Here is a 25,216-nt window from a genome sequence, read left to right as displayed (position 1 = left end):
TAATGTTCACGGGTTACACTTACACATAACAACACAAAAGCTCCTCACTTCAATGTTTATTTTGATCTCTGAATTGTCTTGTTTTCATTCACGAAATCACCAAATCCGGACAATTTTGCATCAAACACATGATCTGGACCACCAATTATTGCACCCTGTCAGGCTCTTGAGATCTCTACCACAAATATTTTCTTATGGGGCACAATAACTTTATTTGTTCGATCGATGTAATTGTTATAAATAGAAGATTGATAAAAGTGATCATGTGTTTTTCTTTTGTCATTCAATCTAGTTGAAATTTGATGTACCAATCAGATAATGTTATCAATCGATTCTTAGATTTGGACTATATTACTAGGTTTAAAACTAGAACTTACTAGACCAACGAAAATTTTCAGGTACGAATCTATAATACGGACTTGAAGTACAAATGAAGCAAAAGTAAACCTATGGCCAATCTTGATATTTAAAATATAAAGGTTTACCATGAACTACTTGTATATCTTTAAGATTCGAATTAACTTCTTTACCCGACTAGTATTAAAAATACCTATGATTATTAAAAGTTACTATATACCTGAATTATTGAAAACCCTTACATTGTTCTTAATAAAAAATAAAAAATAAATAAATAAATAAATAAATAAAACTTTATAGAAGTATCAAAAAGGCAAGAGAAATAATTGATATTTTTTTGAAAATCACGGTTAAATTTATCATTAATGGATCTCACAAGAAGAAAATAAAATACATAGACGTTTTCACTTGAGAATAACTAATCTAACTAATAAGAAAATATTTTATTCCTTCAATCAATCTTATATTTTATGCTTCTAAATTTACTTCTAAATCCTGCACTCATATTGATAAATTTGACTCCAATATTTATGAAATCAATTTATTAATTTAATGCAAGCTGTCCATGTTGATTAATTATCTCAAACTAATAATGGGGAAACTTTACAGATCAATGGCTGTGCAAAATGTGACTTGTCGTTGAAAAATCTTGACGTTGATGCTCTCAAACCCAGCTTCTGAATAATTTAATAACCAAAAGCCTAACCAGAGTTAAACCTACACGAAAAATGAGAATGTTTGTCTTCTTAAAAATCACTTCAGTCCAAATGTTTTGCTTGAACTTTTCAAATTTCATTACGCGGCTTCACAAATTACTTATAACCCCCAAAAAAGTTCTAAAATCACCCCTGAAGTATCGTAACTAACAGTTTACCCCTTGTTGTGAGAATTCTAGTAGGGTTTTACTGTTACTGTTTGTATTTTACCAATTAAGTATAAAATGTATCAGACTTAAAACACTAATGAAAAGGTGACTATAAAAGGTAAATTATTATTTCAAATACTTGAGGGGGAGTTTGTTATTTCATGATACTGTAGGGGGAAAATAAACTTAAAAAAATGCTTTGATATTTACTTTATGGAAAGAATAATACTATATATACATCATTTTCATATAACATTTCTCATATAACATTATGTGACAAGATATGATTGACTAATTTAAAGTTAAAATTAAACCTTCACCCAATCATATCTTGTCACATAATATTGTATAAAAAATATTGTATGAAAATAATGTATGTGTAGTTTTATTCTTATAGAAATATTGACTAGTAAGTACCAGCAATGTTATTGCTGGTCCTGGAATTTAAATCTAATGGTTCGTAATAATATATATTTTCATTTTTTATAGATTAAAAAGAATCGAATTCCTATAGTTCGATATGGTTATAAGAGAATTTAATAAGGAAGCTGGGTCTATTGTTAATTGGGCCAAATTAGGTAAAGTTAGGGGGTTTCTCAAATAAAACCCAAATAAGAAGCCCATTACATAGGAGAAGGGGGTTTTGCAATCTGACAAAAATGATCCCACTAAAAAGAAACAGAGCACAGAAGATATATGCTTAGAAATAATGTAACAAACTTTTTTCTTTCTTCACTTCCCCTTCTCTTTTCTTTTCTTCCTTCTTTTTCTCTCTTCCCTTTCCTTTTCTTCTCTTCTTATCTTTCCTCTCTCTAGCAGTGGTTGTTGCTGGTTAGATCTAGTTGGCACTTGAGGCCCTTGCATTGATCAAAGGCACAACGCAAGAGCCACATGTCGGCTTGACCTGTCCGACCGAGTAGCTTTATTTGCCGGCCAAATTGAGAAGCTAAGTTGACTAAGAGAAGACTTGATTGTTTGATTGCTTTTTTGATATGATTTTTCTTGATTGATGATTGTTGTGTGTTACAGTGATTGTGCTGAGAAGGAATTGAAGTTTGGTGGTGTGTTTGGGCCAAAACATTATTACAATGTATGTTTGTGCGATCCGAATTTATGTTATACTATCAACTTTGAATCTTTGATATTATGTTGTTTGTGTGATTCAAATTTGTGATTTATGACTTATTTGTATTTTGTAATTTTTGTGAATTGTACAAGGTATGTTTGTACTTTTTGTAAACCGTGTAGGGTCTACTTGTAATTTTCTGTGAACAAAAGGGGTGTATTTTTATTTTTGTGAACAGGTGTGATTCCAAGGATTTAGGAACCACATAGTACTGCTTTTGGTTCTGGTTCTTAAATTCCAGGAATTGGTATTGTGCGGGTTTAGTTTTGGTTCTCAAGATTTGGGCCAAGTACCCATACCCATACCCACACCCACACCCACACCCATTCACCCTTATCCTAAAAGGAGGTCATAGATATTTTTATAACTACCAAAATCATCCAAAAATAGAATAAGACACAATAGAGTCCTTCAGGATTTAGATTATTTCAATGTCAACCCTGGAAATAAAATAGAATATTACCATCAGACAGTTGATAAAGTTACTCAATCCTAAGGATGGGCATGGGCAAGGAATCCCATTCCTCGACTCTGTCCCTAACCCTTAGGGGATTCCCCAGGCCTGACCCGTCCTCGGGGTCGAGGATGAAGGGGGATCTAGGCCTGGCCTGCAGGGATTGGGTTGACCCCCAGTCTCGTCGGGGTCAATTGGGTCTTTGTGGGGTCGACGGTTATGATGGGTTTTAGGATTCTTGACTGTAGGCTAGGTTAGGGCTTTGATGAGCTTTAGGATTATTGACCATGGGCTGGGTTAGGATTTTCATAGGCTTTAAAGCTTTAGGCTTTCTATTTTTTAAAACTACATTGACATTTGTATCCAATTTTTAGAAGTATAAGGGTTTTTATTTGAATATTTAGCTTTTATTTTAATACAAAAACATCTATTATTATCCATTTAGATATGATTTCACGCAATATTCCCACAATTATAATCACATTTAATCAATTAATATTGTGAAATAATAATTATTAAAGTGGTAATTTCTTGACAAATGTGATTTTTTTAGAAAAGAAAATGAACAGGAAAATTTCAAGCGTAATTACTGAGAAAATTAATTACGAATATTATTTAAATGAAATGTTACAAATTAATTATAATATGTAGTAAGACTTGTTGGATATAATCTATGATCAATTATAATATGTAATAAAACTGGTAAGATATAACATTAGTAACTTGTTAGATATTTAGTAAAATTAGATATTAGAATTTAGAAAATATTATAGTCTACAATTAGATATTGGACTACAATTTATTATGTCTTTCCATCTTTATAGTACACATAAAGTTTCTCTTCCTTCTTCTAATTAATTGGTAATTTTAATTTACAATGATTTTAATTTATTATTGTATAAAAGTCATCTTATTTTTTTTCTAATTAATTTGTTTAGTTTGATTAATTTTAAACCATTTAAATTAATATAAAATTAGCAAGATTTATTGAATATTGATAAGATTGCAAAGAAAATATCTTATATTAATTTTTTTTATGAAATGATATTATGTTATTTTAATGCAATATAATAATAATAATAATAAAATTATTTCATCATCAATAGTATAGAAATAACACATTTTAAATCTAATACTAAAAAGCCTGAATTCATTGTCATTGCAATTTGCAAGGAAAGCACAACATTCAAAATACGATGAATTTTTTTTTTTTTAAATAGAGTGTGATAATAATTTAAATGAAACCAAGTAAAGTTCCTCCTCCTCCTTCTAATTAATTTATTTAGTTTACTTCATTAATTAATTTTTAACTATTCAAATTAATATAAGATTAACAAGATTGATTGAATATTGATATATTAATTTTTTTAAATGATATGATATTATGTTTTGTTAATGTAATATATATATATATATGTGCAGGGTGGGGTGAAGCCAAACTCTGTCCCTAGGGTCGAGGAATTATTTTAGCCCTGGCCCAGTCCCGATCCCCGACTCTTTCGGAGATTCCCCGGCTTGTTTGAAGCGAGACATGCATCCGCCTAAACGGGTCAAATGCCTATCTCTGTACTTATATAAGAATTACAAGGATTTAATAATTTAAAGTTTACGTAGGAAAAAAAGAAAAAATTTAAAAAATATATTGTTTAAAAAAAAATTAAATTGGAGGACTTATAATTATTTAGTGTGGGTGTATCAAGCAATTTACCTTTTCTCTATACTACGTCTCTGAAAGAAGGTATATTTACCCAAAAAATAAATAAATAAATAAATATAATAATAATAATAATAATAAATTACATTTTATTTTATTTAAAAAAAAAAACTCATTTCAGTTTTTATTTTTATAAATATATTTCCAAAAACCGTAAATTAAAAAAATATTTTCTTCATTCTCGGTGAACTCAATGAACAGTTGCTGCTACTGCTGCAGAATCAAACCCCGTTCTCCATTGCTTGTAAGATCCGCATTCTGATTTTTTTCTTTCAGTTCTTCTTACTTGTTGAGCCAAGTTTAATCAGTTCTTCCAGTTTTAAGTTCTCCATGTGTGGCTAAGAAGAATTTGGTTTCGGGGTTGCTCTTGTTTTTTGATTTTGGTGGAGAATTAGTCCATTTATGTAAAGATTTTAATTTTAACATGAGACGTCTACTCTTTTGAGCTTGTTGAGCTAAATATTATCACTTCTTTCAGTTTTAAGTTCTTTATGTGTAGCTTGGAAGAATTTGGTTTCTGGGTTGTGTTTGTTTTTTTGTTTTTAATTTTTACGGAGGTTTAGTCCATTGATGTAAAGATTTTAACTTTAACAGAAAATGTCTAACCTTTTGAGCTTCTAGAGCCATAAGTTCTTTTAGTTTTAAGTTCTCTATGTGTAGCTTAGAAGAATTTGGTTTACGGGTTTCTTTTGTTTTTTAATTTTGATGGAGGGTAAGTCCATTTACGTAAAGATTTTAACTTTAACATGAAATGTCTAGTCTTTTGATCTTATTAAGTAAAATATTATTAGTTTTTTCTGTTTAAATTCTCTGTGTGTATCTTAGAAGAATATGGTTTCTGGGTTGCTTTTCTTTTTTGATTTTGATGGTGGTTCAGACCATTTATCTAAAGAATTTAATTTTAGCATGAAATTTTTCGCTTTTATGCAGGTTTGTGTTCGTGTTCTTGAAGTTGAAGATGAAGGCCCTTTGTGCAATTCAATCTTCAGAGTTCTCTTCTATTTTTATAGGGACCTTCTCAATCACAAGGTAGTTTTTTTATTTTTATTTTTAATTTATTAATATTGTATCATTTGTTTATGTTTGGAGTTGTTATGATTTGAAGTTAAAGGGTTTAGGTATTTGGAGAAATGATGCTTGCTTAATTTTGATTTTGTGATTTTAGTGTTTTGAGATGTCATTCATAGTTTAGTTTAGGTTAATAGATTTCTAATTCAAACGGTTTGAAATGGAGAGTTTAGGGTTTATTTGGGAGTGTTTACTGTGCTCTCTCTTGAAAAAACATTTTAAAAAAAAAAAAAATTTTGTAGTGGACAGAAGCTGTTTTTGGGTCTTGAAAAAGTACTTTACATAAGTGCTTCTTTGGGAAGTATTGTTAGAGGTGGTTAAGATAGGTGCATGATTGATTTGATTTTGTTATTTTAGGTTTTGAGATGTCATTCATTGTTAAAGTGACTAGATTTCTAATTCAAATGCATTGGGAGGTAGAATTTAGGGTGCTTTTGGGAGTGTTTTTGTTACTGGAAAATGCTTGGCAAAAGCACTTTTTTGTACTGGATAGAAGCAGATTTTGGGTCCTGCAAAGTTCTCTGAAGGGTGCTTCTCTGGGAAGCATTATTAGAATTTTTTATTTTTTATTTTTTGTTCAGTGCTTCCTGTCAAAGCATTCTCAAACGTTTAAGGGTGCTTGTGGATGTATCGGAATGTATTTTCCAAGTAGAATTAAATGAGTGCTGTAGACATCAGGATAGAATTAGAACAGAGCATGTCTAATTTGTTGCATGAAACGAACTTATGGGTTGAGTTGGTGCCAACAAGAAGATATGAGGGAAAATTAAAGATAAGATCGTGGATCAACATTGTGTCCTAGTGTTATTGAATGAGACACTTGTGTGTCTTATTTTAGTGTGTTTGCCAGAGTATATATATGTATATATAGATGCATGTCTTATTTTAGTGTGTTTGCCAGAGTATATATATGTATATATAGATGCATAAAGATAAGAGTGTCTTGGAATTTCAAGTAATACTTTCTATGTCGTGAGATACTGTAGAGAATTTGTGAAGTCTCCGAAGTGCAAGTAAATTGCATTTGATAAGTTTTGTTGAACTAAGAATCTTCTAATCCCCAATCCTCCATTTCTCTATAGTTTTTTTATTCTGCTTAATTTATGTTAAGCAGTGCATTGACTTCCTTTCATCTTTCTGCAGGAGTCGAACTACTTTTCCTGAGAAGCTCTTCTTTTGCCGAGCAAAGTTTGGTATGCTAGTAGTCTTCCTACTGCTGTTCCTACCTCCATATAAACCTAAAATTCAGTGCATTTATATATATATATTTATTTGTTTTGTACCACTCACACTATGTTTATATAATGACAGCTGAGTCTGGGGTAGAGGGATCGTTCAGCTTAGGAGTAGTGTCTCCAACCTTGTTAGCAGCTGAAAAGGAAGAAGCCAAGTCTGTCTTAACCTTATTCTTGAAGAAACAAGGTCTGAGCAAGGCTGTTGCTGCAAGAACCATCAGTAAATCGGACCTTTTTATCGACCATCTTGTCTCAAGGCTCCATTCGGTTCGTAAATCTCGGTATTTAGTAGGTTCGGTTGCGACATTTTACTTTTTTTTGTGATAACTGTTTTGTCGGTGTCTCTTTCTCTTATCATGTTCCCCAGCTTATCAAATGTTAATTGACATTGCAGGAAGAGAGCTCACAACTCTTGAGATTAGGGATGCCCTTATGCCGTACCTTGAAACTCTCCGCGAGGAGTATGGGCATATTCTGGTAGAATCAGTTGAGAACTTTCCTAATGCACCCGTTAAGGAAAAGCCAGCGGTGCAAGTTTCTCCATTGTATCCCACTGTTGACTCCAAGAAGCTAAAAGCCGTGTCTCGAGTGAGTGAGGCGGGGCCTGAGGGAGATCTCCACCCTCAAGTTCTCTACCTTATAGAGCTTGGCATGGATCTCGAGCGGATCAAGTTAATTACACGCAGATTTCCTGCTTTTGCCTACTACAGCTTGGAGGGAAAAATCAAGCCTGTCGTTCAGTTTCTTCTTGATCTTGGGGTACCTAAATCAGATATTCCTGTAATTCTTACTAAAAGGCCTCAACTTTGTGGAATTAGTCTCTCTGGAAACCTAATACCCACTATGATACTCTTAGAAGACTTGGGTGTGGATAAGAAACAGTGGGCAAAAGTTATAAACCGTTGTCCTGCACTTCTCACTTATAGCAGGCAGAAGCTTAAGTCAACTGTAGATTTCATCTATGAGATGGGCCTCTCAGCCGAGAGCATAGGTAAGATCTTAACACGGTGCCCAAACATTATAGGTTACAGCATCAAAGACAAGCTACGACCGACAGCTGAGTATTTCCAATCATTAGGAGTTGACATTGCTGTTCTTCTCCAGCAATGTCCACAGAGTCTTAGTCTTAGTATTGAGGCCAATCTTAAGCCTGTGACAGAATTTTTCATCGAGAGGGGATTTAGGATGGAGGAAATCGGGATCATGATTTCTTGATACGGAGTTCTGTATACTCTCAGCTTGAAAGAGAACTTGATACCCAAATGGGAGTTCTTTTTAACCATGGACTATGACAAGTCAGAGCTAGTGAAGTTTCCTCAGTATTTCGGTTACAGTTTAGAAGAGAGAATCAAACCTCGGTATGCACGTCTAAAGGAGTGTGGACTGACAGTCTTGCCGAACAAGGTTTTATCGCTATCAAAGGTTTTATCGCCATCAAGCCGCGACTTTGATAAAACCCTGAATAAGAAAATGAAGAAAATGCTTTTAGAAGAGGGTTCAACTGATAGTAATGGCAAGGGATGGTTCTCAAACCTGATATTGAGCCATACAACATCTAAGCAGAGAATTTATGGAAAATGGTTGTGGTTGCAGTGATGGGCATGTCATTTTTTATGCTCAACTTTAACCAGTAGAAGAAATATACTTCTGCAGAATGTTGTATGCTGGAGGAATGACAATTTATCGATCGTTGCCTGCCCAGCCCTTTTTCAGCTACTCATTTCTCTTGTATCTTATATTTTTACTGAAACTTTTCCATGTTTAGGGTGACAAGTTGTGGGATACAAATATGTTGGCTAGTCCATCGACATGGTGATTTTAGCTGTTTTCTAATGTCTATATGGCTTTTTCACATGAAGATGGAGATTCGCCTTGCAGCTTCCTTGACTTCACTAGAAGATGGAGATTCACCGTGCAAGTGCAATGACCCTCTCCGTGTACATGGAGTTAGTTTGCAGGAGTTGATCAAATTCTTACCTTATTGTTATATTTTGAGCTTTCCACATGCATTAGAATTCTTTTTCATGAATGATGGTTGTATAAAATGACTGAAGAAATACTTACAGCTTTCCATGTAACATTTGGTGATTTAGCTGTTGAGAAATGCTAGATGTAGAAAAATTTACAAAAAGTCTTTGTACAAAGTAATATGGTAACCTCTATTTTAAAAACCGGACTGGACTGGCTAGACTAGGACCCAGCAGTTTCTCCGGTCGGTTCAGGTTTGAGGGGGTTTTTTGTAATATTTTAAAATTATAAGGGTTACTTGTAATTTTTAGGGGTGTTTTGGAGATATATCAAAAGTTTAGGGATTAATTGGTTAGTTTTTTAAGGCATTTTTGAAATAAATACAAATTTTAGGGGCTACTAAACTTTTTTAGGGGAATTTTTGTAATATATTAAAATTTGAGATATTAATAGTAATTTTTTAAAAATAAAATTATAGTTAACATCATCTATCCAGCCAATCCAGTCGGTTGTGTCGGTTGACTCGTGACCCGAATAACAAAATGGATTGTCCTGTGATCCGGGTTTTAAAACAACAGTGGCAACTGCCACACCTGTTTCGCTTTGTCTTTAGTTTTATTAATCCTTTCAAGTATTTGATCATGATGTACACAAAAAGTACTAGTTTTATTAATGCTTTCAAGTATTTGATCATGTACACAAAGCATTAAAGCTATGAGCTTGTGAAGTTAATTCTTTTTCTATATTTACTTTCAAAATGTTCACAAAACCGATTAAATAACCAACCAGATCATATTCATAAATTCACAGAACAGCAAGGCATTTACAATGGTCATTTTCCATTATTAAACATGAGAACATTGATTTTGTGGATGCCAATATCAGAGATGGGTTCAATTGGCTGCTCATCTCCCTCCACTAAAGAAACAGGATTTGAAGGTTCTCTGCTGAATTCATCTGTAGATTAATAGAGCATAAGATTACATAAAATGTACTTTTGCCGTCATGAACGATGGCTAAAATAGTTTGAAACAATGTTTATATCCATCTTCAGGACTTTGAAATCTGTACAAGCAAGTAGATGTAGTGATAAAATAAATTGCTACTTGCTAGAGATGCGGGGTCAGAGGTCACAACTTACCAAACATTGTATTTAAGGAAGTTGATGGAGTCGACATGAAATTGATGCCGATGTAAAAAGATAATGCTAATACTATAGTCACCATAGTGTAGGCTGGCACTGCCAACGCCCAATACCTAAAAAACAAAATCACCGATATAGTCAATATTACCATATCAATAACACTTCAAGTTAAGTCAATGAAGATGTCACACAAGAAGATAATGAGTTACTTCCACAAGTTTCGGTTCATGCATTGGACAGGTTTAAAGGTTTATTCATTTGGGACTTTGCAAATTTAATCTATGTCAAGATTTGATTCAATATTCCAGTGACTTGCTAGGGTAGTAAAGTCCCAAATTGCAAGTAACTCATTAAAATCCCAATTGCAAGTAACCAGCGTTGAGGAACATATGTCCATACCAAGAAAAGAACTGTTTACAAAGAATGATCAAAGTGTGTCAGAAATGTAAGGAGATCCAAATAAAACCTCATAAGAATTTCTTCATAAAACCTCATCAGAAATAACTAGTAAAGGATCTTCTTCACATTTCAATATATCATAAGCAGTCAAATTCAGATCTTTTCAAGAGTTTTACTGTTCTTGATTTCCTTAACATGTTTTCATGCAGCACAGTCTAACATAACTAAAGATTCATAAGTAAACACAACAATCAATAGAAAGAAACTACAAACACCTGCAGTGACCGACTGTGGTAATGGATCCACAAAGCCATAAACTTCAGAAGTCTAGGACCAAACCCGAATAAGCCTTGTCATCATGAGCCAAAAATGACACGGTTGCTCTACTCTCTTGAAAAACTTAATATTCTCTTGACTTTAACCGAATGTCGATCCTCCATCACCTTCCTCTTAAAACTTCAACTTCTATCCTGGAACCAAAAACAGATCTTATAAAATTGATAACAATCTAATCCTCAGAAAAATAAAATAAAAACTTATTATAAAGAATACCAGAGAAAATGTGTAAAACTGTTCACTATTTGCCTTTTCAAGTGTAATATAAATTCATTTTTTTTTTCTTAATTCAGTAGAGATGATTTTACATTTTACGAGATAAAAAACCGAAAATTCAAGACAAAAGCATAACAAACGCAGCCTAATTATCCAAAATTTTAGAAGAATCTCTTGCATTGATTATACTAGTACAAATCACTAATCTTTAGCTAATAATTAAGTGCTGAATACAACATTTAAGCTCTAATATTATTTTTATTATAATTTTCAATTACAATTGAATTTCAGAAATGCTCTGAAGTCTAAAATCTCATGCATGGAAATAGCAAAAGAACATAGCAAACCAAATTAATTAACACCAAATCTCAAACAACAATTAAAACAAAATTAAACCAAACAAAACAAATGTGATAATTCCACACAGGGCCTCTTGTTTGATACTTTACATAAAGTTACCTGAAGTTAGCTATAAATAGATAAAATTGTTAATGCAGATACAGAAAAAACAATGAAGACCCACAAGAGAGACCGCAATGGAGGATCAAACAAATATGCTTAGATAAAAATGGGTTTATTCATCAGAAACAATGGCATGATGAAAAAAATAACAAATTAACGAACAAGATTTAAAGAACAGGAAAGGCTTTACCGTTACGCTGCGTTTTTAATGAGAACGAATTGAGGGTCTATTAAAGAGGAAGCGCAGAGATTTTGTCGGGCCCGAGATTCAAAATTCCGGTAATCAATATAATGCGATAAGTGTTGATCGAAAATGGGAAAATTTAGGGCAAACTTTTTGGGTACGAAATTGTCTTTGGGCAAACTTCGGGTGGAATGGAAAGATGTCGTTCGGCCATCTAAATAAATCTTAAAAGGAGGTCACAGATAGATTTAGATGTTTCATCGATAGTCATGTAAAATCCAAAATCATCCCAAAATAAAATAAATACAATAGTCCTCCAGACTTCGACAACCCTAGAAATAAAATATAATGTTAACACCAAACATTTAATCCTCACCAAGTAAGAGAAACTGGAAAGAGTGAAGTGAAGGGCTTCGCAGCTGAAGATTAGACTCCATATTGCTCAATGCTGGTAAGATCTGCATTCTTTATTTTCATTTTCAATTTTATTATTTTTTTAAATTAAAATATAAATATATATGCAAATTGACTTGAATTTGAGTTGAGCTAAATATTTTCAGTTCCTCTCGTTAACTTTATTCGCTACTGCTATCTTGTATCTGGGCTTGTTTTTTTCTGTAAATTTCATGGACATTCTTTTGATCAAAATGAGTTCTTTATGTTTTTCCTCTTGAATGTTAACTGGGAAGGAAATTTATATTGGTTCGTGTTTTTTCAAAAGTTTATTTCTGACTTATGTAAAGATTGACTGTTTAATGGGTTTGAACAGTGATACTACTATTTAGCAATGTGAGAATTGATAATGGTAGCGTTTATGAGCAATGCATGATGTTACTGAAATGAAATTTGTGTAAAATTTTTGTTCTTGTACAAATTTGATGATTTTGCACATTCTAAAGTCGATTAATTCAGTTACAGCGTGATGATTTGTGTCGCTGGTGAATCTATTCTTGTTGATAGATATGTTTGAGTGGTGGGAATATTGGTTGATGTTATTAAATATGGTTGATTATTTCCCCAGTTTCTATGAAATAAGGATGCTCATTGAATGAATCTTAATTTATACAACCCAGATATTCAATAATATTTGTACGTTCTGTTTTCAATGAAACAGAGTAACTGGACTCTCATTGAGGAGTCAATATTTTGTATTTGTACACTGGTCTTGTATTGATAAAAGTTTCTGTTTACCTTCTGAAGATGGAAATGAAAGCCCTTTGTGCAAGCCGCTTGTCTGATTTTTCATCTCTCTTTAGAGGAACTCTTTGCATCACGGGGTAGAGTTTTTTTTCCTTTAATTTCGTTCTTTCTGTCTTCAGTTTGAAAATTATTGTTACAAAAAGCAGAAATCTTTGTTCCTGTTGTTCTTTGTTTATATGTTTTTGGGGTGAATGATAACGTGGGTGCTACTATGTTAAATTATATTCCAACTCAGTTGCATTTATTTATCGAGAAAAGAAAGGGAAAGGACCATACATCTAGGATGGTAAGCTAATAACACAAAGAACTCTTAACTCTTGCTTAAGTTATTTGGTCAAGAAGGAAATTGCTTATTCTGTGCTATTATATGGTGAATCACCTTTTTTCTTAATACCGATATTTCTTCTGTTTTTTTTTTTTCTTAGCTGAGCATTGACGTCCTTATACTTCTGTAGGACTCACTTTCTTTTCCTGAGAAACTCTCTTTTGCCAAGCAAAGCTTGGTAAGCATGCGTTCTTCTAGTACTATACATTCATATAGAAGCTAACTATCATATTTACATGTTCTTGTGACCCTTTTTAGTATTAACACCATTTTGTGATATAAAACAACTTTTTCTTCTGGAAATGGATCGTTCAACTCATAGTAGTGCCTCCAACCCTGTTAGCAGCTGAAAAAGAAGAAGCCAAATCTGTGTTATCCTTGTTCTTGAGAAACAAGGTCTGAGCAAGGTAGTTGCTGCAAAAACCTCACTAAATCAGATCTTCTCATCGACACCTTGTCTCAAGGCTTCATTCTGTTCATAAGTCTCGGTATCTTGTAGGTTCGATTGCATATATGTACTGGTTATTTTTGGCTATGTTTTCTAAGTGTTTTGTTTCAAATCTTATTTTTCCCACTAATCAAAATTTGCTTGCCATACAGGAAGAGAGCTCACAACTCTTGAGATCAGGGACACTCTTATTCCTTATATTGATCTCTTCTTGTAGAGCATGGAAACATGTCGCAAATTTAGTGGAGAACTTTCCAATCACCTGTCAAGACAGCCGCTGCGTCAGTCTCAACACCTTCCACCCCTCACCTGAGAAGCCAAAAGGGGCTTTAATGCCCGTAAGAAAAGGCAGCTGGTCAGTTTCTCAATCCTTTTCTGCTCCCCTTGACTCCAAGAACCAAGTGTTCTCTAATGGACCTAGTGAAAAAAGCCAGCCACATCAGTTTCTCAATCTGGTTCTGCTCTTGACTCTAAGAAGCCAAACGCTGTCTCTCAATGTTGAGGTTGGCACGTTGGGATTTAGCCCTCAATTCCTCTACCTCTTAGAGCTTGGCATGGATTTTGAACAGATCAAGGTAATTACACCATATCCGATTTTGCTACTGCAGCTTGGAGGGAAATCAACCCACTATGGTTTCTTCTTGATCTTGGGGTACCTAAATCAGACATTCCAAAAAATTCTTTCCAAGGCCTAATTTATGCAGCTTAGTTATCTGAAATAATACCCATGATGTTCTTGGAAGATATGGGTGTGACAAGGACCATGGGCGAAAGTTATATACCGCTTCCCGGACTCCTCACTATAGCAGCAGAAGTTCAGGCAATCGTGATTTCCTCACGAGTTGGGCCTATCATCTGAGAGTATAGGTAAAATCTTAACTCGATGGCCAATATCGTTAGTTGCGCGTGGAGGAGAATCTACGACCAACAGTTAGTACTTTCGTTCATTAGGGGTTGACATCTCCATTCTTCTTAAAAAATCACCAGGGACTCTTGGTCATAGTATTGAAGGCAATCTGAAGCCTGTGACCGATTCTTCTTGGCAAAGGGGTATAGCGTGGAAGAATTCGGATCATATTTTGAGATATGCGCCTCTAATACTTTTGCTTGACAGAGAACTTGTACCAAAATGGGAGTTCTTTTTGACCATGGGATATGAAAAATCTGAGCTGGTTAGTTCCCTACATATTTTGGTTACAGTTTGGAGCAGAGAATAAGGCCAAGATATGTGCTTGTAAAGGAGTCAGGAGTAATGCCGTGTCCAAATGCTATGTTGTATCAGCTGTGATTTTGAGAAAGTTTTGAAGATGAAAATCTGAAAATGGTACCACCACGACTCCTCGGCATGAGAAAAACTCACATAAGACAGCTCACCATATCCTCTCTTAACTCGACGGTCTACCACATCACCAAACTGACATTGAGAAACTATCAATTTAGATATTTGATGCGAACTTTCTAGTGGTACAATTGTTAATGGAATTTATCTAATGCCAAAAAGTCTTAGATTGTATAAAATTGTAAGGGTTTGCGAAAGAACCCTTGATCCCTTTTTTCTTTGAAATGAAGGGTTTTATACCTAAGCAAAATGGTATATTTTGTCATTACTTTCTATATATATTTGAAAAACCCTATTTCGCATTCCAAATGTAAGAGGGCTTTCGAGATAAAATCATACTTAGATAGGAATTGGAATGATTTAATACTTAATTTTTATTTAGAAAAAAAAAAATTATATTGGAGGACTTATACTGTTATACATATTGTTTATTGTTTAGTATAAGTATGTAAAGCAATTTTCCTTCTTCTCTACAGAATGGAAAGGGTATTTTACCAAAAAAATACAGAATAATCGCATTTTATTAAAAAAAAAAAAATCCTCATTTCATTTTTTTTTTTTTTTGTAAATCTAATCAACGCAACACATTTTGATGAATATATTTCTAAAAACAAATTGATTTCATCGTGATAGATATAATCGATGACATATATATAAATACTCCACTTACCCCCTTGTGTTAAAAAGTATATTTGGTCCATCATCCATTAAAATTGGGGTAGATGCTTCATTTTTTGTTATTATTATGTCATATCATTTACCAAATCACCAAATTGTTTATATTCATCCCCACACAAGATTACAAAAGACGAGAAATTTGAAAAACTTTTAAAACTTGTAATATTATTGGTTTTTTTTTAAACAAATATTATAACATATCTGTGTCCTACACGAATAACTAGATTGAACAATTAAATGATTAATTATATAATCTGGCAATCAGTTTCTTTTGTCCATTCTTATCTTTTCTGTGACAAGCATTTTGAATATATAATTAGATACCGACATTTTCCCACCCAAGGTTCGATGAAACGTACTTTTTCACCCATCAAGTTTAAAATGACACTTTTTCACTTTCGTTAGGTTTTGATAATATTTTTCGTTAATATTTGATTAAAAAGATAAATATACTCTTAAATATTTTATTTCTTAATTATTTTATTATAAATTAAATTATAATTTAAAGTCTTATTCGTTATTTATTAATTTAAGTATAAAGATACATTTTTTTCTTTGTTTATTTAATTAATTAGAAATATTGATTTTTATGTTAATTAGTAAAAATGAAAACATTAAAATATAGTGATGAGATATTATGACATTATAAATAATATTAAGATTATTTAACTTTAAACAATTTTATACTATTATCCTAACTTTTTGGTGGTTAACTATTTTTTCTTTTTTGAATTTTTAATATTTGACTTTTTGGCTAATTAAAAATAATAAAAAAATTTATAAAGTAAATATTTAAGGTATTTTTTATATTTTCAGTAAAATATTAACAGAAACATAACAAACTTAACGAATGGTGGAAAAGTGTCATTTTGAAAGTTTGATAGGTGGGAAGTTTTGTTTCGTCAAAGCTTGGGTGGGAACATGTCGTTCTCCCTATAATTAATGATCTCAAAGCACAATCCCATTTTGCCTGCGTGGGTCATACGTGTACCTAAAAATTCAAAGTCTATCGTCTCGTGGACCGTGTTATGTTAAAGCTTTCAAAAATTCGTGCCATATCTTTTGTCGATCTGCCAAATCTGAAAGCCCACGTCACTACTCGTTGTATAACGTGTCATTCATGGGCCTAGCACACGGGCCGGCTTGCATGCTTTAGGGGCCCCTACAATTTTTTATATTTAATATTCATAAATTAAATAACTTTGATTTAATTAATAATTATTATAAAAATATTTTTATGTATATTTAATGACATTTTGTATTTGTATTAATTAAAAAAATATAATCACTATAAAATATAATAAATATGAGACATGAAATTTTAATTGAATTTCAACATTTTTTATTACTTATAAGTTATAATTATAAATTACAATATAAACTTAAAAATTAGGATTAAAATTAATATTAAGGGGCGTTTGGTTGAGGTTATATAAGATTACTGAGGTTATGTCATTTTTATACTTGATTATCACATTTGGTTTTTAAGTAATATAAAATTCTGGTAATTTTCTAATACCAATAGAAGTTATTATTAATAATATGGAGGTAATCTGTAACCTCTATTTTCTTAGATATTGTATGATTATCAAGGTAACCTTATTTTATTACAGTTCTATCATTTATTAATAAAATTTTAAACAATAATACTCTTATTTTAAAATTATTTACATGAATTTGGCTTTTACTATTTCATCTCAATTATTAATTCTTTGGACAAAATTACCCTTGAATTCAAAACAAATTGCAACCTATCATAACCACCACTCCCACCCACCAGCCGCCAACCAAACCACCATCGGCCGCCATCGAAAGTCATCGAAAGAAGCTGGAAATCACCGTGAGTAGCCCACCGTCATTGAGAGGCTCAGATATGGTTGTTTTTCGGTGGCCATTTCCGACCAGATCCATGACCTTTATTGACTAATCTATTCTAGCCGGAATAGATTGGTCGTTACGACTAGATCATATTCATTAATAGCCATATCTCATTTAGATATGGTCATCAAAGGCCATCGATCTGGCCGAAAAAGGCTAGATCCATCGATATGAGCGGAAATGGCCAGAATAGATATGGCCTTTCTGGCAAAATCTACTATGATATGTTTTTTGGCCAGAAACGGCCATATTGGACCTCCCAATGTCTCTCGGCTACTCACGTGACTCCATGTGACTTTCGATACGGACGTGTTGGCAGCAGTGGCTTAGGGTGGTGGGGGTGATTTTTTATAAATTAAAGTTTATATAAGCAGGTTGTTTTAGCTAAATTTGAATGTTGGGGTTCAAAGAATTAATGAAAAATAATAATAAAAATAATATTATATTAATATTTAAAAGAAGCAATTTAGTATTTAAATAACATACCAACCAATTTATTCATTCTAACCAAACATATTAATATACATACCTATTAATTTATTTCAACTAACCAACCACATTTTTCTAATTTTTCCAGTAATCTTTAAGGTAATATAACTTTCTAGTATCCAACATTCCGAAACCGAACGCAACCTAACAATTATATCTCCATTAGAAATACAAGTATACAAATACATACAACTATCTCAACTTTGATTCTAGTTAACAAATATTCAAAGGGATATTGATTAAAAAAAATATCATATATCTTCATTTCATTAATTTCTTTGAATATTGTAAACTAAAATCAAAGTTGGATATTTGTATTGTATTTGTATACTTATATTTCTAATAAAGAGTAATTTTTAATTTTAATTCTTAATCCTAATTTCTAAGTTTGTATTTGTAATTTATAATTGTAAGTAATAAAAAGTATTGAATTCAATTAATATTTTAATGTCTCATTCTTTATTATATTTCATGGTGATTTATATATTTTTTTAATTAATACAAATCAAAATAAGAGAAGAGAATGAAGATTGAAATTGGATGTGAAAAAACAAGAGAAATAATGGGGTATTTATAAGAAAAATAAAAAAAAATTAAAAAGTGTGAATATTCAATACCCCCCTTGCAGGGGGTAACGACTATTAGTTTTTTTTTTAAATTTTTTTAGCAGTCGTGCCATGCCTAGAGGTGGCAATGGGCCATGTTGGCACGTGGGTACGCATAGCCCACAATTTTTGGCACGACATCAAATTTTTTGCCATGCCATGGCCCTTGTTGTTTGCCATTGGCTTAGATTTAGCATGTGGGCCGGCACGACACGACCCCACGAATTAAAAAAAATTTTTTTTAAATGTTTTGAGTAAAGCCTATGTCGCCCATGAAGGCACAACACAACACAGTCCATCAGCCCATGGGCCATCCGTGGGCCTTCAGTTTTAGTGTTCTGGCACGGCATAACACGGTCGATCGTAAAAATTTTAGTTTAATACGGTACGATCCACCGCCACCTTAACAGTGTCGTCCCTTGCCCTTTTCAAAGCCCAAGACACGGCCCACAGGATTATGTGCCTTGTCGGGTGACTGGTGTCATGCTTTTTTAGGTGGGCTGTGTTGGCACGCCAGCTCTACTCCCTTACAGCCGCCACGTTGTTTGGTTATGAAAACTTTTGTAAAAGATTAGCCTAGTCAAAAGGGCAAGTCGAACCCTTTTCAAAGGCATGGATTTTTGCAATTACCAAAGATTATTCCTAAAAATATTAGAAAGAATAAAATATAAGTTTAACCGTTAATAGATTTCAGTATTAATTTCTCATATACCTTATTCTCCAAGCAAACAGATTGGCTATATATATAATATATAATAACCGAACAGAGCCTAAGATCTAAAACATTATTCTACATAATAAACTCTTTGTGCAAATTAACTCATGCAACCCCGTATACTCATTATAGATTTGATGATTTAATATTAAATATAATTAAAATAAACTAAGGGTATAATGACAACATGCCTGGTAACCAACAGAATCCATAAGGATTAGTTTTGTGAATGAGTTTGAACTCGTAGACCGTAGTATCACTTCAACAGCCAAGAGGATTGAATGTTTTGTAATACAAAAGATTTAAAATTTAAAGATCTAGAAAGTTATTAGATGCAAAAGATCCAAACGAATTAGGATCCTCTGCGTTTAATTATGTAAGGACGTGTGTATTTTCACTAATTAACGGTTCAGATTTCTTTCTCTATTATATCTTATTTTATAACACCACACGCAATAGTAAGCAAAAAGCTGGCAATGACTAAAGCCCATTAGAAAAAAAATACAGTAGACTCCTGAGAGGCCATAGTATATGACCTCAATTTCTCTTAATTAATTAGTCAACACATAGAAATCAAAACCAACAAATGCAAAACAACGATTATAAATTCAAGCTCCACAATGTGTATTTTATTCCCACTTGGTCTTCATTTTCAGGTCATATTCCACCATTCTTATCAACGTCTTCAAAGTTAAAGAATTAAAGCTACCTGAATTAAATATCAACAACAACAGCTTCATGTTTGCCCTTGATTCTTGCCCATTGTAAATCTCTCTTTCTATATAAACAATCCCATTAGTCCATCTCAAAGCATTATTAATTCTTACAAGTTTTCTCGATTCTTTATTCATTTTTTTTTTTTCTAAGTATAAGGCTGAGCAATTGTTATGTTAGAAGAGGCTCCTGTGGCCAAAAGATAGCCATCAAAATGGCAAAGCTACAATTAGAAGCTCATTTCTTCTACAAAAACAAGCTCTCAGTCAGAAAATGATCTATGCCATCACTCTGAATCGTTCAGGATTCCAGAGATGGGCGTGCCAATAAGCGACTCTTCGAGAGAAACTGTCCTGGCTGCGCTCTCAGATTATTGGAGGCGATGTAGAATTCGATTCTCCTTTCGGAAAACGTAGGCTCACCTATCAGATCACACTGCCTCCGGCCGGTGCCTTCACTATATCGAAGATCATATCATCGACAATGTTCTTCCCTTCTATGGTAAGTAATTATTTCATAATAACATATTTTTATTAGTCGTCTCTCCTGCATACGTCCATATTTTAAGTCATCATCGTACATTAAAAATATAAATCTGTTCAATTTTTGTCGTATTGAAACGTTAACTTTATCTCTGAATGTTACAAAAACCGTCAACGCTTCGTATTTGAGAATTCTCATATATTAAGTAGTTTCACCCCTAAATACGATGAATGTTGAATCTGTTACCTGCAAGCTTCAAAATGTCAAAAAACTAAGCTTTAATAGCGCAATCACCGTAAAATATTCTCTTCTTCTCACAATTTTACGTAATTCTCTGTGTGTATAGGTAACACCACCACCGCGGCGACAGTTTCGTGGGCGACCGGACGACGAAAATGCTGCAATGCGTCCCATTACATCAACGATGCTTAGGCGGCGGGCGAGATGATGCAATAATATTTTGCGGATCAGGCACACAGCTGCCATTAAGGCTTCAAAGGTTAGTGATTGCAGTGACACCAATCATGAGAGAAAGGCTCATAAAATGTCTAAGCTGAAGAAAGATGTTGGTTCTTGTAGGGCCTTATGACACCACTCAAATATCCTTTCATGGCGACAGAGTTTGGCTGAAGTAATGAGATTGGTCTTGACGATACTGGCTTAATAAATATTGAAGAGCTGAGACTGCAGCTTGATTTGTATAAGTGTCCGGCCGCCCAATTTTGGTTTCTTTCTCTGCTTGCAGTAATGTCACTGGAATTTATTCTGATACAAGATCGATTTCTAGACTTGTTCATCAACACGGCGGGTTTGCATGCTTTGATTTTGCTGCGAGGTAAGGTGTCATGAGATCTTTAAAAATTCAAAAAATCTTGATCGAAGAAGATCTTAATTTCAATATATTTTATCATGATATGCTGGTCCTTATGTGGAGATTGACATGAGGTCGGGGGAGATTGATGGCTATGATGCTGTGTTCTTGAGTCCACACAAGTTTCTTGGCGTCCGGATCTCCCGGCATTCTTCTGATGAGCAAGGCTCTTACGGCTTGGATCTTCTCCTCCATCAACCTGTGGAGGTGGAACTGTTGATTATGTCAATGGCTTCAATGAGGCAGTACGTACCTCTTATGTTTTTTGCTTTTCTAATGCTCATACATTTAACTTAACCTACACATCTGGAAATAAGGCCTGTCTCGACGCAGATTGACCACCAAAAATAAAAACTTGTGCGTCGAGACAGCCCTCCGTTGCGGGAGAGGTTATTATTGTCGGAGACAAGTGTCCTGACTGCTGACGCCAGCCCACGCGTTGGTGTACAAATCTTTGCTCTGACGCGAGCTACACCGGCCTGGAGCTTGACCCTGCCCCGTGCATCAGGGTCTGATCATTTTATCGCCTACATGCAATCGTGTGGGCATAGTGTAAAACTCCGACGGTAGTTCTCGACGTCGGAGTATTCACGTTTTCTAGTAGTATTACTAAACATTTCATGATCAATTTTTGTAGGACACATTATATTTGGATGAAATAAAGAGCGAGAAAACGGTGGAACTCCTCAAATAATTCAAACCATCAGAGCTGCATTGGCCTTTTGGTGTGAAAGAATACGTTGGCTATGAAGTGATCGAAAAGCAAGAAGATATCTACATCGAAAGAGCTCTAGAGAGGCTTCTCCCAAACCGAAACATTGAGGTTTTAGGAAACATTACCAACAAGAGACAGGCTATACTATCGTTCCTCATACATTCCACTACAAATTCCTCCCTCGGAAACGTCAAAATGGAGAGGGGAAAGCCTCTCAATGGAGCCTTTGTAACACCACTCTTCAATGACTTGTTCGGCATCCAAGCTCGCGGAGGCTGCGCCTGTGCCGCACCCTACGGTCACAGCCCTGCTTAATTTCGATGACACTCGATCGCTTAAAATTCGTTCTGCCATACAAAGTAATTATAACTTGTTCATACAATTAATTTGTGATTTAAAATATATTTTCAAAACTAAATATAATTCAAAATTTTGAGTTGCATCTTAATATGTTTTATATACCGTAAAAATTTTAGGATTGGATTGAAAACTGTTTTCGAAAAACATTTTGACTCACTTCTACCAAATACATTTATATAGATTTGTTTTATACCCTGGTTTTTTTTTTTTTTTTTTTTTTTTTTAAATTGTCTTTAATTCTATACTAAACAGGCCCTAAATTTTTCAAAATATTTTTCATTAAACTAGTTCGGTTTAATGATTAAATTCAACTCACTGTAGGGCTATACCGCAGTCAAACCGGGATGGACGAGATTAGCTTCCCGTACTATATGTTGAACGAGGAATTCGAGTTCATTCTTGCTGCATTGGAGTTTTTGGGCGATTATGGCCAAGATTTTCTGAGCTTGTACCATTTCAATATAAGAACAGAGCTGGTGCTTTAAGAATCCCTAAAGAACTTCATCAGTAGGGGAGCCACTCAAAATATAATTTGAAGCCGCTTCAGGATAATTCCATTCAGGAAATAATAAGTTTGGATAAAGGGTACAATAATAATAAAGCTGATGCACAACATTTGGGAATGATTTTCAAGTATACTTCTTATTGGGAGAATGCTAGCATTTGCCAGTCTTCTTCCCAAGTTTCCTCCTGAAAGAAGTCTGCCGGAAGAGATTGATCCAAGTATCTTGCACTTCGGATCTAGGTTAAGTTTTCTTTTTATTTTTATGTTCTAAATCAATTACATTAAATGTTGTTAGATTGTTTAATTCAATTGATTATATAGAAAAAGGTCGATATCTTTTTGACTTTTATCTTAATTAATGTTGTAGAGTTTTGATTAAATTTCTAAAATATTTTCAATATATTCGTTTATTTAAATTTCTTGTTGAAATTTACTAAAATTTGAAGAAGACGCTAAAAAATAATTGATGATGGATATAGAACTATATTTAGGGCAAATTGTAATGTTTAATGATTAAGGATACTAAAGATAAAAGTATATATTGGAATTGCATTTAATTTAAAGGAATCAAAGGTAAAGTTTAATCAATAAGGGGTGAAGGGTAAAAAATATGAAATTTAAAGGATAAAACTATGTATCTTTAAAAAATCTAAAAATTTTGTTGGCAATAGGGTATCACTTTTTCTTTTATTACCGGGGTGTCCGGGTTAGTTTACGCGCATCTCTATTAATGTCTTAGACTCTAAAACTGTCGACCGAAAAAGCCCCATGGCTACTCCTATTAGTGTCTGGGGAGACTCGAACTTAAGAACTAATGAAATCTCATTTTGCTTTTATACCATTAGGTCACCCAAATGTGGTCTTTGACTTTCTCTTAGGTAGTATATTATTCCACATTTTTTAGTGAATTATCATGTTTTTAGCATTAAAAATCAGCACATATTTAACTATTCTCCACCTTTTATATATGTGGTTTAATAATTAAATAGAAGTTTGAAAGATTGTTAATAAATCGTCTTGTTACTTAGTGACTCCATTATCATTTATATTTATCATCAATTAAATCTGTGGGAAAATAATTACTTAGACACTTTAGTTGTTTTTGCTCATAGTTTATGATAGTTACTTGTAATGAACTAATTCTAATTGTCAAATTAAGCAACTTTAATGTTTACTTGTCTCACAGAAAAAAAAAAAAAAAAAAAAAAAAATATTGACTTAATACGTTTAGAAATTACGTTTGTATTTAAAATAGACCTTGTTATCACTATTCCCCCAAGGTTTCAGAAAATCCTAAACTACCACCAACTATTACAATAATCCTCAAATACCCCCCTTTAGATTTGCAATATACCCACTTCAAACCCTATGTTCATTGAACACTCTACAGTAATATACCCACTTAAAACCCGAGTACATTGAACCCTCTACAAGCTTAAAGGATTAGATAAGTTACAAAGTGATAGGTGACTTTAAGATTTGAATCCAAGAACTCAATAAAAAGAGTAAACTTCTTGACTGATTGACCAACCCCTTGAGGTACATGTAAATTTAGAGATATATAACTACTTGACAAAGAAGAAGGAGAAGTTATTTTCTCTCATTGTGTTTTTCTGAATTTTCATTCATTCTCTCTCCAACCAAACATCAAATCTCTTCATTCAAATTCATGAAATCTTGATTAAATGTTCACTGTTGATTTCAATTCTATAATAAATCTTTGAAATATCACTCACAGTTGTGACAATGCTACTGTAGATTTATTGATGTATTTACAAATTGACCTTTACCGCTGTCTCCTCGATATCAATCAAACATAAAGATAGCACCATCTCAATCCATTGTATTCAATATACTCCATTCATTGATTGTTTCTATTATTACTTCATTTCTGCATCTTTCTGGCATAAAGTTCTTCATAAATGCTCTGCAGCTAACCTCCTTTCTTCTATTTTTAGAACAACATCTCGACATTCCCTCAGTATTTTTATTTTAATTGTCATTTTTATTATAATACTTCTTATAATAAATTAGGATTTGCAATTTTTGACACGATACAGTAACATAATGAATTTGATACAATTTAAGTAGATTAAGTTTAATCTTAATTGTATTCATCTTGACAAACTCAATCTATTTATTACATGTGTTTTGCTTAGGTTGAAGGGTCTCAAGTTGTGAATCCATTTAACGATACAATTAATTAAATAATGAGTTGTGTAATCTATTTATTACACGATTTTCGTTTATAAACTCTGTGTATGGAACCAAAATCGTATTGGGCCTGACAGGCCCAATAACGAAACAAATACTTTATGGCTCAGTGCCTCAGCCCCCACTCCGGTTGGACCCATGCTTAGATT

The 25,216-nt window shown here is 33.2% G+C and overlaps 1 protein-coding gene and 1 pseudogene across 2 annotated transcripts in view; both read left to right on the top strand.

Moving 5' to 3' along the window:
- Window positions 1-4,704: 4,704 nt before the first annotated feature.
- Window positions 4,705-8,999, top strand: LOC116143310 (annotated as a pseudogene).
- A 2,866-nt stretch (window positions 9,000-11,865) lies between these two features.
- The window catches only part of LOC116143003 (transcription termination factor MTERF5, chloroplastic-like), a 30,407-nt gene continuing 17,056 nt past the window's right edge, over window positions 11,866-25,216 (top strand). For both annotated transcript variants that reach the window (XM_031428440.1, XM_031428426.1), the window contains exons 1-2: window positions 11,866-11,979; window positions 12,729-12,805. In XM_031428440.1, the coding sequence (XP_031284300.1) occupies window positions 11,974-11,979; window positions 12,729-12,805 (83 nt within the window). In that variant the 5' untranslated portion in view covers window positions 11,866-11,973. The remainder of the gene's footprint in view (window positions 11,980-12,728; window positions 12,806-25,216) is intronic.

The sequence above is a fragment of the Pistacia vera genome, unplaced genomic scaffold (assembly GCF_008641045.1).
Source record: "Pistacia vera cultivar Batoury unplaced genomic scaffold, PisVer_v2 Contig1132, whole genome shotgun sequence".
Lineage (NCBI taxonomy): Eukaryota > Viridiplantae > Streptophyta > Magnoliopsida > Sapindales > Anacardiaceae > Pistacia > Pistacia vera.
The sequence above is the reverse complement of the archived record's forward strand: the minus strand, read 5'-3'. Positions and strand labels throughout refer to the sequence as shown.